The 18764-nt window shown below is 34.1% G+C and overlaps 1 protein-coding gene across 1 annotated transcript; it reads right to left on the reverse strand.

Moving 5' to 3' along the window:
- Positions 1-10266: 10266 nt before the first annotated feature.
- Positions 10267-15872, reverse strand: LOC111883378 (coatomer subunit beta-1). The gene is made up of 6 exons (XM_023879702.3): positions 15646-15872; positions 12731-14772; positions 11103-11612; positions 10933-11018; positions 10582-10807; positions 10267-10480 (listed from the first exon to the last, which is right to left on the reverse strand). Exons 2-5 carry the CDS (start codon positions 14765-14767, stop codon positions 10603-10605), a joined length of 2838 nt encoding a protein of 945 aa, XP_023735470.1. The 5' UTR covers positions 14768-14772; positions 15646-15872; the 3' UTR covers positions 10267-10480; positions 10582-10602.
- Positions 15873-18764: the final 2892 nt, after the last annotated feature.

The raw sequence follows: 18764 nt of genomic DNA on the forward strand, positions 1-18764 counted from the left end.
GGCTCTGATACCACTGATGGGTTTTAGTCATAAGACATCCTATGTGCTCATACAAACCCTAATGCTTGGATTTAGGTTTCTCTATTGTACATGCTTTGAATCCAAGACTATAAATCCTAACTCTAGCATATGGAAATCAATATTAACATATAATTAGGTTTAAGATATTACCTTGATTGTTATGTAGCAATAACAATCCCAATTCCTCCTTGAATTGACTTTGGAAGGCTTAGAGTCACAAGTGTCACTCATCTAATGGTTCACAAACACCATAAGAAAGAGGATGAAGAGGAGAGAGGATGGAGGTTGCCAAAACCATGTGAAAACCCTAGAATGTTGCTTGTCCACGTTTTTGGTCCTTAAGGGGTCTATATATAGTGAGGCAATTAGGGTTATCTAACAAGGAAACCCTAATTTGGTTGCTTAAGCCCTAAGCAACCCATAAACTCCTTTAATCAAGCCCACGGACGATTTCCTTATGGGTTTCCCCATAGAATTCGTCCACCCCTTGATTCAAGGCAATCCATGGCCCAAATTGCAATTATCCTATAATTACAATTCCAGTCCCTTAAGTTTAATTAATCTCTTTTAGTCACAAAACTAATTACCAATTAATTATTGACTAATATTAATTAAACAATATGATTTCTCCTTTAATATATTATTCTCATAATATATTAATAAATCATATTTAATCATTTCTCTCCATAATTCATCCTATCAAGTTGCTTTGGTGAAGGCAACCTAAAAGGACCATGCACCATCGGGTCAAGTACATACCAAAATAGTTATGGACTTAGACACTAATCCAACAATATATATATATATATATATATATATATATATATATATATATATATATATATAGGGGATAGAGAATATACATTACAGCCCCACCTAAGCTTAGGTACAAAACCACTAAAATATGTCGTTTTAACTTAGCAAATATACCCGATTTGGTTTTCACTTGGTAAATATACCTCCTCGATAACATTTTCTTCCTCCATTATCATTTTACCATGCTTGTTTTCTTTCCTCAATTACTGTTAATTACTTCACTCCAGTAAACATTACTTTTTTCCACTATTACTAAGGTCGAAGATAATCAATATTCTTGCTTCCTTATCAAAACTATTTCGTTTATCTTTAATCTACATCATCAAGTGTTAATTGTGAATCCCTTAACCACAATATTTATATAGTAAAACAATATATTTTCATGAGGTTTAGTACCTAAGCTTTGGTGGGGTTGTAATGTATATTCACTTTTCCCATATACATATATATATATATATATATATATATATATATATATATATATATATATATATATATATGTGTGTGTGTGTGTGTGTGTGGTGAGGTTCAATAGAGAACCATAATTAACAATGAACCAGGAAACCAATCGTGAGCGTCGGAAATCATAATGATCAACGGCCAATGAAATAGATGTAAATATGTAATTGGAGCACACACACCGGATTATACCAAAAAAATCAACTCTTTACCAAAAAACACTCACATCTTTTTTTCGTTTAAAATTTTTTTAGGCCACATTTTTTATCGAAAAAAAAACCAAATATACTGTTGTTCTTGATTTTTCGTCCTCTTTTCATAGAGATCCATATTGATATATAGAAAACGATTTTTTTTCGAAAAAACTCACTTCATTTTGTTATTTTTTTCAATATTTAAGTTTATTTTTATAAAAAAAACTAATTATACCAAAAAAAATTAATTTTTTGTACTATATTAATAAATATCAACACCGACAAAAAAAATCGATCAATGTATATTCACACTGTGAATCTAAACTGTAAATATTTCAATTTTTAACATTCACAATATGAAAAAGTTCGATCAGTTCAGATTCACATCTGACTTACTATTATGCACACTGTGTATCTGAGAAGGTTCACAATATGAATCTGAACAGGTTTGCAATATGAATCTGAACAGGTTTGCAATATGAATCTGAACTTAAATATCGTTTTTTTTAACATGAATATGAATCTATGTTTAAAAAATACCAAAAAGTATGAATTTTAATATATTTATTAATTTCTAACAAAGAAAATGAAGTAGGTTTTTTTTCAAAAAAAAAATCGTTTTTTATATATTATCATGAATCTCTATGGAAAGGGAGCGAAAAGTCGTAAACAACGGTATATACGGTTTTTTTTCGATAAAAAACATGGCCTAAAAAAATTTTAAACGAAAAAAAGGAAGTGAGTTTTGTTATAATCCGGTGCATGTGAGTCCATTGTAAAAGTCCACAACTCATATATATGGAAAAAGTGAATATGTGGCTGTCATGTATATAATGGCAGGTATAGAACCATTAAAATTGACTTCATTTTGATTAAACAACACATTTTTCTTTAATTGTTAGCTTCTTCATATTGCCTTTGAACTCATATTATATTTGATTTCATGATTCATCCCTAATATCTATATATTTCGAATGTGCTTTTTATTAGACCTCTAGTAAGTTTCATAATTTCCTTCAATACCTATCTTATGTATACTTGTATATTTTTCTATAATGGCTTATGGAAAGAGGTTTAGTGGGTTTTTTATTGAACAATTTCAATCTTTCAATGTAGTTTTTTATATTAAATTTCAATTTGGAGACCTACAAGTAGTTGGTAAACTATTCTTATACATGGTTTGTGGTACATAATTAAACTTATAAAATTCCATAAAAATATATACAAAGCTTAGTAAAAGCTCTAATAGAGGATGCAAGAAAGATGGTAGAGAGATTTGATTGTATTTTGTTAAAATTATGTAGTTTTTGATGGTTCTATATCTAACATTAGATAATGATAGCCACATATTCCCTAAGCCCTATATATATATATATATATATATATATATATATATATATATATATATATATATATATATAGGGTTAGGTTATTTTGTTTTTACTAACTATTGTGTGCCAGAATGCACAGATATGGACCATCGGATGTAATATAATCAAATGTCATGATCTGAGGGTCTATGATAGTAGAATATGATAACATGTACCGTATAATCACACAAATTTCAACATAAGGGCATTTTAGTCAATTAACCTATATTAAAAAAGGAAATTTTCGGATTTTTAGGGATGATTAATTCCTTTATTTTTTAAAAATCGAAATATTTTAAATTAATTCAAATTTAGAAATCCGATTTTATTCTGTCAGAATGATAGAATGCGAACCATAAACTAGTAAATATATTTTTCGATTTTATTCTGTCGGAATGGCAGAATGCCAACCATAAACTAGTAAATACATTCTGAAAGAATACACACATCAATTCTTGAACTAATAATATAACAATAATTACATTGTATGATTGTGATTCATTGAATAATAACAACATTCTGAAAGAAAATATAAAAAAAAAACATCAAAATCTAACAAAAACACTAATCTATTCTGAAAGAATATTATTTTTAAGCAACACTTTATGCATTGTAGCATAACACATTCTGGTATAATATACTCTCGTTCTATATGTTTTTTTCCTTCTCCACATCAATGTTAGCCTCTTCAAAACCTAAATCCACAAAGAAAAGATAATCAATTTTCAAAAATTAAACAATTCAATGCATTATAATAGAATACAACAATAAAATATTCTTACAAAATAAACTATTCTTGTAGAATGGTTTTGAATATTCTTAAAGAATTTGTAACATATTCTATCGGAAACGAATGGTAATTACCGGATTTAATTTGAAGAAGAATTCCAAAGCCAGGGTAGATAGGGTAAATATTGGATTCAAGTTGGAAAGGATTGATGGGGGAGGGACTAAACTTTTTAAAATGGATGAAAGTTTGATATGGAGCACGAGACTTGAACCCGATGATCTTCCCTCCCGTTTTAAGGTAACAACTCCCATACCCTAACCCTAACTCGTCTTCTCTCTAGCCGCCACCATCTATTCGGAGTTTACCCAGTCGCCATCTTCACCCCTCTTACTTCCTCCGCCGCTGCTAGCCTTTTGCCTCCACCATCGGTGTTGCAAAGCTGTTGTTGAAGACGTGAACCGCCACCCCCCCCCCCCCCCCCTTCACACTCGTGTTTCGACCGGCAAGGCCACTGACGGCCTCTTGAGGCTCTGCCGACGTTGTTCCGGTTTTCCTTCTTCTCCTGTTTCCTCTCCGCAACAAGAAACCGGCATCCGCTGCCTGCCGCCTCAGAGGTTGATGAGCTCGTGGTGTTTCCGTTATCATGGGAGCACGGTGACGAGTTCATGGCTTGTATTCCGACAGGGGTGCACTATGTGGGTCATTTCGCGAATAGAAGCGTGTTTCAGATCATGTTTACGTGTGGATGCTTGACTGGAAATCATGGGGTTTGGAGTTGTGTTTAGAGCGATGATTTTTAGAGAAGTAGGGGGAATCGGTGGGTGGTGGTGTTATATGAAAATGATATCCTAAATTAGTGGGATATTGATTGATTTTGTTTTCTTTTACCATAATTAATTATACTATAGATTACTCTTATACCTTTTTATTATTTATTGGATTTAATTATTTTTTGAATTCTCATTGATGCATTTAGGCACACAATAGTTGCTAAAAACATTTGAACCTCTCTCTCTCTCTCTCTCTCTCTCTCTCTCTCTATATATATATATATATATATATATATATATATATATATATATATATATATATATATATATATATATGAAATTGAATTCTCATTGATGCATTTAGGCACACAATAGTTGCTAAAAACATTTGAACCTAACTCTCTCTCTCTCTCTCTCTCTCTCTCTCTATATATATATATATATATATATATATATATATATATATATATATATATATATATATATATATATATATATATATATATATATATATATATATATATATATATATATATATATATATATGAAATTAATTGTATTTATTTATGGTTTTTGGATTATGCGGTTATTCCTATTCCTACTTTCATAATATTAAATTTTGACCGGTGTGTCCTCTTCAAACCCTCGTGCCCATCGTCGTCAGCTCTTTCATGTATTTCGTACCATTTTCAACTAGATATTTCTCAATGACAAAATATTTGGGATAAAAATTATTGAAGTAATATGTCAACAATTTTCAATTTATTATGTTAATTTTATTAAAAAAAAAAAGTCTTTAACATTTTATATATTATATCTGATCAAAATTGTTGGGCTGCTTATAGGTCCCAGAAAGTACACAAATGTTTTCAACTAGCTATTTTACATGGTAAAACTTAAAAAAATAAATAAATAAAATAAAATAAAAATTATTGCTCTCTTCAAATAGAGCCTTTATAGTTTATATGTCCACAAAGTATCCGATGTCTTTATGAGCCCCTATTTTGTTCCTCTCCGGCACCTTTCATAACTTCGAATATATGATTGGACATTTTAGGTGGAAATTCTTTGTCTTTGGAATATCCAGGGAAAGGGTCCAGATGGATTTTCCGTATTTTAAATGATATAATTGTTGGAATCCTAAGTCGGGTAGGACTTGGAGACCAACCTAGTTTTTAGGAAGCTATGTTCAAGTCGATTTCTAGTTTCCTAATTGTAATCTAATTACAAGTCGGTAGTTAGGATTATATATACATTGTTTTAGGTCGAACTATGATCATTTGAAAACATTGTAAACACCGTGAGTTTTGAGTGATTTTCTCACAATAATCAAAGAGTTATTTTGATTAATATAACCGTGTTTACATATTCTTATCTTTAATTAGTATCAGAGCCAAGGAATCGAAGGCTATGAGATCGATTTTGTTACCTGTTGACAAGCTAGGTCAACATGTCGGATGGTGAAGATGATGCATAGCCCCCTCCGGTGAGAGTGAAGGGGATTGGGTCAACCACTGTAGCATGTCCTATGCTGAACCCAACAAATTACACAGTCTGGTCACTAAGGATGAAGGTAGTTCTCAGAATCCATAAGGCCTGGACTGTAATAGATCTTGGAACAGAAAAGAATGAAGAGAAAGATTATCTTGCAATAGGATTGTTGTATCAGGCAATCCCGGAGGATCTAATCATGCAAATCGGAGATGTGGAATCTGACAAGGGAGTCTGGGAAGCGATTAAGGCGAGATACATAGGTGTTGATCGTGTGAGAGAGGCTCGATTGCAAACCCTTAATGCAGAATTTGATCGATTGAAGATGCAGGAGTCTGAAACAATTGATAGCTATGCTGGAAAGCTATCTGGAATCGCGTCCAAATCAGCAACCCTTGGAGAAACCATTGATGAATCGAAGTTGGTAAAGAAGTTCCTCAAAACCCTGCCCCGATCGAAGTTCATCCAGATCGTTGCCTCCCTTGGGCAGGTCTTGGACTTGAAGACGGTGGAATTTGAAGATGTCGTCGGAAGGCTCAAAGCATACGAAGAGAGAATCAGGGAAGAAGAATCTTAAGGTTGCGAGAAAGATCAAGCTCTGTTCGTCGAGCATGTTGGATCTTCGAATCGCAACTGGAGAAGAAAGGGGAAAACGATGGAGGCTCACGGGTCTGATGCGACTGAGAACAAAACACACGAGTTTAATAACTCAAGTGGATTCGGATCCTGTGGGTCGAAGGCGTCAAGTAGATCGTGCTCAAGTAGCTTTAAATCAAAACAAGCCCAAGGTGGGGAGCCCAATTCTAATTCTGATTCATCTCAATCTAATTCCAACAATTGCGAAAATTGTAATTGTTGTTGTGACAAAAATCGGAAAAATAGGGAAAAAGACCGATCTAAGGTGATTTGTTTTCGATGTGACAAAGCGGGTCACTTTGCGTCTGAATGTCCGGAACGACTCCAAAAATTACGAGAAGTTGATTTTTCAGAACGTGACAATAGCGACGAGTTTGTGTTCTTAAACCGGATCGGAGTTGAACAATTCTCTAGAAGGACTTAGAGATTTGGGGGTGATTGTTAAAATCCTAAGTCGAGTAGGACTTGGAGACCAACCTAGTTTTTAGAAAGCTATGTTCAAGTCGGTTTCTAGTTTCCTAATTGTAATCTAATTACAAGTCGGTAGTTAGGATTATATATACATTGTTTTAGGTCGAGCTATGATCATTGGAAAACATTGTAAACACCGTGAGTTTTAAGTGATTTTCTCACAATAATCAAAGAGTTATTTTAATTAATATAACTGTATTTACATATTCTGATCTTTAATAACAACCTCCATACATATTGGTTGAGGTTACAACTGATTCACCTTGCTCAGACATTCACCTTGCTCAGACTTGTTAAAACTTGATAAATCGACTATTAGACATCTTCTTCATAAAAAAGAGGTAAATGATTTGTTAAGTTTGGGTAAATTATACTATGGTTTAACCTTTTTATATAGAAATAAGAAATTGTATAAAGATGTTAGGTGAGACAAGCATCCTTAATAGGGGTGAGCATAACCGCATACCCTGCTAATTCTCTAGGAACCGGAAACGGAACCGGAACCGACGGTTCTTAAAGTATAGGAACCAAAACCGGTGACACCAGTTCTTGAAGTTTTGGAACCAGTCCTAAAACCATCGGTTCTGGTCCCAATAACAGGTACCCACTTTAAATTTATTTTTAATATTAACTGAGTTCAAACTGGAACTATTAATATGGGTGAAACCCAAAACAGTTTAAAAATATATACTAACTATGAATTCTCTTAAATATTTAAGAAAACTCGGTGAAACCTCTTCTTCGCAATAAGAATGAAGAGGAATTTGAAAATACGTTAGCCATGAAATTCATTTATATAAAAAGTAGAGAAGGTAAAACTTCTGTCTAATAGCGATGTGGGATTAAAATAAAACGTGAACTTGTCATTTACTCCTCTCACTTTATTTCCATGATAACATAATGACATGAACAAACAATATGGAATTCATGGTCAATCAAAATAATTTTTACTATTATATAAAGTATTTTAGACATTTCTTGAAATTTAAGAGGTACCACTCCTACTATATCATGTACAATCAACTTATGCTTATCATCAATACACATTACATTTCCGTTTCAGAAATTAATTACATTAAACATTAATGCTTCATAAATAATCAAACGATACTCTTCCATCAGTTAAATGACCTTCCTTCTTTATTCTATTAATCACGTGTTGTTATCTCTGACATTCCCTTATTAAAACCCACACTCAGTTTATCTAGCCATTTCAATTTCAAAATTTGAATCCTTAAATCTTATATTCTCCGTTTACAAAATTCCAAGGAATATAGACACATAATAAAAGATTTTATGGCTTAGGTAAATTTTCTACAAATATTCTTTCTCTGAATGTTTTTTTGTTACTATAGACCTAATTGGATTTCTTGTTAAAATAATGTGTCCTCAACTGATATAATTGTAATTTTGGGTCTCAATGGTAATGTCGATATGATTCATCTTCTCAACATCATGATCAATTTATTAAATGCCACCACAATAATCATCCATTTCATTTCTCTTTATAAATTTTTCTTTTTTGAACCATGATTTTAGGGATTTAGATGCGGTCTCATCTGCTAAGCATGTCAATATGTCGATTTTTTTGTAGATTCGAGTATCTAACACTGTCATCAGGAGTGCTAAACCCATCATGGTTGCATATGGTATTCCTGGTAGGCAACCATGAGTTTCTATGTTATAGATCGTCTCTCTTTCTTAGTAACTAATCATGAGCCTATTTGTTGAAAGTTATATTCAATCTATTATTGCATTGCTATTTCAAATTTGTGGTTTTTTTTATAATCTACTCATAATCATATATAATCATATTGACATTTCTCAATAGCTGCGTTCTTCGTTTTGTAAAGGTTGGAGATGACTTTGGATTTTTATATGAAATTTAGTCATCTGTCTAAGAAAATATATGGTAAGAATCTTTTTAACTCAAAAAGGAAGTAAAATATCTTTTCGTTTTACCCATTTGTTTGTATTGTTGGATTCTATTTGTTTTGATTTTTAAATGCATCTATGATTTTAATGGTCCTATCCAATTCAAAATCTTGTTAAAAAATAAAACTAAAATGCTACAATAAACAAATAAATGGATAAACATTTCTGTTAAATATATAAATTAAAATGATTTCAGGACTAAAAAAACAACTTAAAATAGATTGGAAAAAAATCGAATTGAATTATTACAACCCTACAATCCACCAAACCGGCCAAAGTTCTAAGTTTAGATGTTACGGTTATTAGAAGTTAACATTATGAACAAGTGATTAATTGCAATTTGCACAGAAGTGACACATAAATAAATTTATCAACGTTTGAGGATTGTAAAAATAAAAAAATTATCAATATTATAACTTGGTTATACTTAAAGGTTTTTATGGTTTGATTTGATAGCCGTAAGAAAACTATTCATCGAAATAAATTAATCATCGCTTGAAAACTATTTGTCGTCGCCGTTTTGCGTGGATACACAACTAGTATATATTAAATAACATTATAAAGACTATCTATACTTTAGTAAGAATATGATCTTGATGTATCAATTATAATTATAATAATGTCGATGATATTTTCACGATTTATATAATTGATTTGTTAAGTTAGCATGTTACTGTATAACTACGGGACATACTTGGTTAGTTTTGGTGTGTGTGTGTGTATATATATATATATATATATATATATATATATATATATATATATATATATATATATATATATATATATATATATATATATATATACCGGTTTCGATGGGTACCCGGCGGGTAGCAGTTCCAAAAAAATGAGAATCGGAACCGGAACCGCTTAAGGCGATTCCGGTTCCGGAACCAACAATTTTAAGGCGGTTCCAGTTCTGAAAGCGGGCATCCAGTTCCGCTGCTCACCCCTAATCATCAATGTTAGAAGTTATGTGAAAAAACAAAATTATGAAAAGTAAAGAGTTACATTGAAGATTTTATAAATTTTATTGGGTTTTTATTGAATAATAAAAAATGAATAAATTTATATTTTCTTGAGTTTTGGTAATAACAACTTATGTGTAATTTTAATATTAATGTTAAATCTAAAATTTTATTTAATACATTCAAGTTTTTTGGCAAAGTTTAATAAATTTTCTTTTATGTATTTAAAAAAAAAAGGCCTATTTCAATTTTCACATGGAATCAAGAATATTTATTCAGGCCAACAGTAATTTCACAAGGTATTCCTACAAATTTTGTGGAAGACTTAATTTTTGCCTAAAGTTTGGAAAAAGCTTAATATTTTTTATTAGATTTGCGTTTTTCTCAAGAGTCGAGAATTGAACATTATGTATAAAATTCCTTGACCAAATGAATAAAAAATATAAAAGCGCCATGTACAAAGTCAAAATCCAATCTCAAAGCCACCAAGTAGTAATACTAATAATCTCTTTTGTCATCCATCTTAAATGAATGGAAAATATAATAAAGCCATCTACAATGTAAAACTCACAATCCGCATGGTCAAAGTCAATCCCCTGCTCTAGTCAGACTCCCAAACCTGCACCAAAACCAAAACCTTTTATTGGTTAAATGATATATTTCTATGAATAAATATATTTTTTTTAGACGGAATGAATAGAGAGTAAATGACCATTTTACCCTTTTGTTTTAGGACATCGATTAGGGGCCTCCCTTCTGCTTCAGAGTTATTTTGTCACCCAAGCTTAAAGCTATCCCTTGGGTTTTGCTTCTAATCCGAATGTATCCACTTAGCTTACCATCCGCCTGCTTCTCAACGCACAAATTTACCAAAGCGTCCTCCCCAAATACACTCTTGGCATACAAATTAGCAGCCAGGAACCCACAATAACCCTCAAGGGCAGACCTAAAGTATTAAGTTAAATTAAAAATATACAATAAAAAAATAAAAAGAAATTAATTGGCCACGTAAGATAGATTCGTTAAAACCGCCATGTAGGCATTGAAACCTGTATAAAATAAATAACTTACGGTGGAGTAAGGCACTTCATGTTGGTTGATTTAATAATATGATCCAAAAATTCCTTCTCATCTTGAATCACAGTGTTCACAGCAACCTGAAAAACCCATATACAATATTAACCAATCACAAATCTACAATCGAGATAATAATTTATTAAAAAACTATGAATTAATGATACCTTATTTTCCCACTCGAATTCAGCCCACATGTTTCTATAAGCAGTATCACTACAAACAGCTGGAGATATGTAATCCATAATGTCAATATGAATATCATTTAACACAACGACATTTCGCTCAAGCACATTTGAAGTTTCATAAACAAGGTTCCCAAATATGACCCCGGTCTCGGTTGACGACACCTTAATGTTGGCTTTGATCTGCTTGCTTGTTTGAGGGGCAAGAGTGTAATTTTGTGGACGTTCAACGAGTTTAAGGTCGCCCATTGTGGCTAATTCTAAACAGAGATTTTGGAGAGTTTCTTTGGTTCGGTTGATGACAGTTACATCGAGGACAATGTCGTAGTGATGTACGGTTACGTATGCTTCTGCGTATACGGGGTCGCTGAATCCGGTTAGTTGGAGAATTCGGTTGAGTTTGTTTGCAGCATCTCCTTCTTTGATGAATTCTCCTGTTGCTCGTTTTAGGTCATCTTGAACTTCGTCTTCTATTTCCAACTGGCTCATTCCCTGAGATGTTGACCGAGTCAAAGTCAAACATGATATATCTTATGTGTGTTGTTCACAATCTTATTATTAAGGTTATGTCTAGCGTACTAGATAAAAAGCTAGCTGATAGTTGAAAAGTTAGCTCATAAAATATAACAGGTAGCTGATAACTGATAAAAAATAACGTCTGGTAAAACTAGCTGATAAGCTAGCTGACATGTAAAATGACATAAAAGGGCACGTAAAATGTTGAGTTTTTTTTTTTTTTTTTTTATAATTGATGAATGGCATAAAAGGACATTTAAATGAATGTGTTTCTATAATTAATTAAGGGGTATGTTTGGAAAATTTTAGAAAAAACTCCTAAAAAGCTAGTCTAAGGATGTGTTTGGCGCGCCACAGCTAGCTTATTTTTTGAACTTTTTTAAGTTGTCATGTTTGGCAAGTCAAAAAGTAGCTTGTAAGCTAGCTTTTTAAAAAGCTACTTAGACAAGCTTTTTAGGAGCTTTTTAAATTTTTTTCAAATATACCCCTTAATTAATTATAAAAACATATTCTTTTAAATGTCCTTTTATGTCATTTCATATTTTTCAGCTAGCTTTTCAGTTATTTTTACCAAACGTCATTTTTTTATCAGCTAACTTTTTATTTAATAGCTAGTTTTTCAACTAACAGCTAGCTTTTCAGTTAGTACACCTAACATAGCCTAAGTAGCTTTAAAAAGCTAGCTTAAAAGCTACTTTTAGACTTGCCAAACATGACAACTTAAAAAAACTCGAAAAATAAGCTAGCTGTGGCACGCCAAACACAGCCTAAGTAGCCTTTTAAAAAGCTAGCTAATAATTTACTTTAAAAAGCTAGCTAATAGTCTATTTTAAAAAAGCTAGCAAATAGTTTGAGTAGTTTTTGAAAAATCTAGCTAATAAGCTAGTCTGAGTAGCTTTAAAATAGCTCTATAAGCCCGTTTAAAATAGCTCAATAAAACGCTAGTTTAAGTAGTTTTTTAAAAAGCTAGCTAATAAGTTATTATTTGGTTTGCCAAACATGACAACCTAAAAAACCTCCAAAAATAAGCTAGATGTGACATGCCAAACATTAACCAAAGATTTTAAAAAAGAAAAAAAGAAAAAGAAACTTACCTTCCTGCTCTTCAAATGGTAAAAGTCAATGAGATCATCAGGTTGAGCATGAGAAACCAAAGCCTTAGCTTTTATCTCTTCAGTTTCCCTCATCTGTTTCTCCACAAGCATTTGAACAAAACTTTCACGACAAGACTTCAGCCATATTTTCTTGATCTCTTCATTTCGATTACACAACAATCTTAAACAAACAACAATTCTATCACAAGAATCACTATCAATCGGATGTGGCAAAAACGAAGATTGACCAAGTTGGACCATGGACACAACAATCAACAACACTTGTGTACAAACCCTATTCACTTCACTTTTCAACATCTGAACCTCGGTCAAACGCAACACAAGTTTAGTCAACGTGCATGCCACCACAGCACCAAGAAAGAAATCACCAGTCAACAAAAGAGACCTCAAGTTCCCAGAAGTCAATGTTGACTGAAGACTGTTGACTGGAGCAAAAACAGTCTCAGAAGCTGCACTTTGAGTCGCATATGTCCCATCTGCAAGAATCGCAGGGCGTTTAGAAGAAACAGTAATTGAGTTGACTTTTGTTGACTTGTTTTCACTGTCGCCTTCTTCTGGAGCTTCATAAAAAGGTAAATCTCCAAGAGATTGTTTTATTGTCATGATTCCATTTTCCACTTCAGAAAGTGAAAGACAATACTCACTTATAATCCAAAGAGCACACGAACAAACCCTAGCTGCTCGAATTTGATAAAAAGTGTCTAACAATCGAGTTACAATTGACACCCTCAACTTTGGATTTGTTTCAATTATCTCCCTAACAAAAACAATCACATCCATAGCTGAAGCAACATTACTATCACCTAAAAAGTCCATTAACATGTGGACAACTGTCCCTGCAACTTCAGGGAACTTAACTGCACATGAATGAATGGATTGTATAAGCATTTGGCGATATTCTCCATCTTTTTCTAACTCTCCACTTTGAGTCTTCACAACTTCTTTTTTTAAAGTGAGAACAACTTCGTTTATGTTACGAGGGGTAATTAGGTCAAGAACAATATCAAGGGTTTTTCTTCGAATGTCGTGATTTGGGCTTGAAAGTGCTCTGAGTATGTCCATTATCATGTCCACCATGATCTCTCTATGTGAAGATTTTAACTCATCTAATCGATCAAGAACAATGAGTTTCACATTGTTGTCACTTTGAGTTAACAAAAGTTGACAATAAGTATTTGCTGCAGCTCTAATGGCAGTTGGAGCAGATGAGAGTGACACCAATGTGGAAGCACATTCGAAAACTACAGCAGCTGAAGGGACATTTAGTAAAGATATAATGATCTTTATGTATTTACCCTTTTCTCCTCTTTTCACTCTGCAAACTTTGCGTATCAAGTCTAACACCACCATTTGTAGCAACTCCCCCCATTCTGAGACTCTATCGACATGGGTTAAAAGGTAATTTACCGCATGGTCTTGTGCACATGTGAAAAGCATAAGGAATGCGTTTCTTTTTGCTGATTGGTCTGCTTCTGTTGAGAGAACTTTTTCAATCATTTCAGGGGCATCTACCAAAAGGTGTTCTCCTTGTGGGAGTTTGTAGATTGCCATTACTGAAAGTATGGCGTTTCTTCTAACAAATGGATGACGATGTTCAAGATTGGTTAATATAGAAGGGATTAAGGGTTCGATGATTTCTGCTTCATTGATTCGACAAAGGAATCTTAAGGTAACACCACGGATGTATTCATTTGGGTGTTGGAGATTGTTTCTTAAGTTTTGGCAGATTAAGATCATTTCAGGTAAGACTTTTCCCTTTGAGTCTGTTTTTTCAATGATTTCGAGGTAAAGAAGGAGAAGTTTTTGAACAGTGTGATCCTCTGAAGGAAGAACATATCGAACCATTGTGATGAAAAGCTGTGGTAGTGTTTCACCGTTTAGCAAGAGCATGACAGCTTTTTTCATGGCTTCTATCTTTGCCATGTCATCGTTTCCTTCAAGAGCTTCTTTGATCTCATTGGCAAGTGCTGGTGTTCCTTTGTCAAAATGAACAAGTAGAGTGCAAGATTTCTCCATGGTTTCTGTTGCAAATGATCAGATTTATTTTTAGTTCATCAACTCCAAAACATTAGAAGGTTTATTTATAATATTCTAGAATGTATGTGTTATTTGCAGTAATCATAACTCATATAGCTAAAATCACATCCAAATTGTTCATCTCCAGTGTAGACACTACATAAGTTTGCAAGAATGTTGGGCATCAAACTCAAAAGGAAAAGTATGTATTAGTATCACATTTCTTACATGCCATCTGATATGCAATCTAAATCAGTTCTTTGAAATGTGAAGTTCATATACAGATCTGTGGCAGATTGGAAGCACATAACTCAAACATGGTTGGGGATATTAGTAGCTTAAACATGTGTTGTGAAGAGAGATTGAATGGATCATATAATCAATGATTTATCAACAAATAACACATAGATTATAACTTGCATTACAAACAAATAGATAGATTATTAACATCGTTCTAAAACAACATCAGAATAATCAGCATCCAAGTACTACATCTTAATCTTAGATTGATCAAAAGAACCCTGGCAACCAAGGATAAATCAAATAAGCTAGTGGATCTTGCCGCCCTAAAACGTAACAATGCAGGAAGAGGATCCTGACGAACCATTGACAATCTCCAATTATGTAACTGTTTATCTGTTTTTTGCGAAAGGAAATCGTAAATTCAATGCGTGAAAGGCTATGAGAGCATCTGATAGACAGATTCACGAATGCAGAAAAAAAACAATGCGAAATCACAATAAAACAGCAATGTTCATTTTGACAGAACTGAATTGCTACGCACTGATAACAAAATGATAATTCTGAGAAAGATCGCGTGCAAAATTCATAATCTATATAAGTGTGTGAGGATTAGAGAGACTGTGATTGTACATTACCTGATAACGAAGAAGATGGGACTTAGGTCACCGTGGCAGGAGATGGGGAAATGGCATTTAACTCTGGACGCCGGCTGCAAGAAGTGGGCAAGTTTCGGTGGTGGTGGTGGATCGAGAGAGAGGAGCCAAGTGGATCCGGCGAGGCAAGACTCGAGAGGGAGAGAGTAGAGAATATAGATCTCGTCGTATTGAGGAAGATTTGGACTGTTACCAAATGTTTCACAACCGCACCCTTTTTACACACGGCAAGTTTAAAAAGCAAAAGAAAATGATTGTAGGTTTTGTTTTTTTGTTTGTTTTTTTTTTTCCAAAATCACATGTAAATTATAAATTTTGTAAACTATATTTATAAAAGTTATAATTTTATAGAGAGAAAAAAAATTAGTCTAACTATATAAAAAATTTCAAAAAATAGTCAAAACATTAAGACATGACCATCAAAATCACAGCGTAGGTTGCGATTTTGATGCTAGCTGTGATTTTGGCCTTGGTATGATGCGATTTTAGTGTGTGAGCCACTCAAAGAGAAATTATATAAAAAAAGGTATTAGACTATCTGTTATTAAGAAAAATACACTTTGTGTGTTAAGATTGTGCTACTCTAGTCTTCTAACATCATTTTCCAAGTCAAGGAAACATATTGACGAACATCATTTTCCAAGTCAAGAAAACATATTGACGAACATCTGATCGTCAACATAATTGAACCTAAACCATCACGCAAGCCAACAAAAAATTGTTTGGCTACTTAATTTATGAGGTTATGGCTAACCATAAACCACTGTCCATTGAAGTACTTGAAACCATGAAACGACCCAAAATACGACCTAAAAATTTTTGTTTTAATAATACTAAAAATCACATCATCGAATGCATACATAATAAGAACCATGGAATGAGTAACTTAAAAATCATAGTAACTGTGTCAAAACAAAAAATGTATCAATCATATCAAAATATCTGAATAAAACTCTCAGGATAAAACTGAAGTTATGGTGTGTACGATGTCATCATCTTGAGCTCTTCCCTTTGCTAGCGGAAGTACCTGAAACCAAAACTGAAACTGTAAGCACGAAGCTTAGTGAGCTCCCCCAAACTACCACATATCATACAATACATATAAACAACTATTGGGCATTGCACACTACATCGGACCGAAGTCCGAAACTAACCAGGGCCTTGCCCTCTACATCGGAGCGAAGTCCGGAAACTGCATCGGACAGGAGTTCGGAACTGACTGGGACCTCGTCACTTGCATCGGACCGAAGTCTGAAACTAACTACATCGGACCGAAGTCCGGAACTGACTGGGACCTTGTCCCCTGCATCGGACAGAAGTCCGAAAACTGACTGAACATAGCATAACATAAACATATCAACTAGCATGAACATATATATTGCATATTGCATCGGAACAGGGTCCGGAACACATAACACAAAACATGCCTGAATCACAAAGACATCAAGCACTCTAACTACTGCATCGGACCGAGGTCCGGAACTACTGCTAACTAAACGGGCCGACATTGTGGCTGTAGACCCGTTCTTACTGGAAGGAAACTCACCTCGTAACTCTGGCTGCTGAGATACTAAATCTGAAACTGGCTGACTACTGCTCCGGAACTCCTCGGCTATAATTCCCATAAACACTAAATCAGATACCGATAACTGAACTGAGGGTAAAATGACTATTTTACCCTTGGTCAAAGCCAACCTTTTGGTCAAAGTCAACAATTAGTTGACCAGACTCGCAGAGTTGGGCCGTCAACTCGTCGAGTCCCTATACTCTCTTCTCATCCTCTACTCGCTACTACTCGTCGAGTTTAGCAAAGACTCAACGAGTTCTTCTTATACTAACATCCGGTCTAACTTCATCCGACTAGCCGATTTGTATGAACAACTCGTCGAGTTCACCTTCATCTCATGAACACGTCTAGTATGTGACTAGACGAGTTGTATGAACAACTCGAAGATTGCCTTGGACTCGCCGAGTCAGGGCGTAGACTCGTCGAGTCCCTCCATTACTGAGTTTATGTCCCAACTTACTGAGTCCACCTCCTACTCACTGATTCCATTCGTAATCTCTCGAAGGGATAAATTAGGGACTCGCGATTCGAATCGTCGAGTCTGATGAACAATTCGCCGAGTCGCTTGCATGACATAACTATACAGTTGATTTTGATCGATTCCAAGGCATTCAATTCATAGATCTGGGTTCTTATGGTTGGTTTTACACGTAAAGTTTTCCAACTTTACGTGCATGCACGATTGAGGATTAAAAGCCCTAAATAAGCCAAAAGTGTAGATATAGGGCTCACATGAGCGTTAGTCTTAATAAAGATGGTAAATCTGAGCTTCTGGAGCTCAAACATGACTAGATCTAATGTTCTTCTATCTCTACATGCCCCTCACTCACTATTAATTCTAGAAATGGCCCAAAAAGTGACTAGATTAAGCTTTTATGGTGATTCAAAAGAAGGAACAACAAAGGTTCGAGTTTTAATACCTCTATATGCTATGAATTGACCCCCAAAAGCTTGGATCTTCTTCTTCTCCTTTGGAACCTCCTTCCTTCTCCTTCCAAAACTTCAAAGAACACAAAACACTCAAGGTTGCTTAAAGAATTGCTAGGGTTTCGTATGGGACTCTTTGTGGGTGAGAGAGGCTATTCCTGGGGCACATAAGTTGTTTAAATAGGGTGCAAACCCTTGAGATTAGGGTTTCATCTAGACTGGCAGACTCGCCGAGTCCCGAAATATGGACTCGTCGAGTCGCCCACTTAAAACATGTGCAAATCCTGACTGTACTTGACGAGTCGATCTTCTGACTCGTCGAGTACCCCTTAAGAATGAAAATTACTTTAATTAAATTACATACCAGAATTTGGGGCGTTAGAAACCATAAACCAAAATTTTAAGCACGGAGCTTAGTGAGTTTCCCCCAAAATACCACCACACAAACAGATAACATATACAAATAAGCATGCTCAAATGCTCATGCCTGGCCCAATCAGCCTTGTACGGAATACCAGGCATGTATATGATGGGCCCAGTTATCCTCGGGATGGAATACCCTCGTATCATAAGCATGTTGGTGCAATCAACCATCAGGTTGGAATAC

The sequence above is a fragment of the Lactuca sativa genome, chromosome 2 (assembly GCF_002870075.4).
Source record: "Lactuca sativa cultivar Salinas chromosome 2, Lsat_Salinas_v11, whole genome shotgun sequence".
Taxonomy (NCBI): Eukaryota; Viridiplantae; Streptophyta; class Magnoliopsida; order Asterales; family Asteraceae; genus Lactuca; species Lactuca sativa.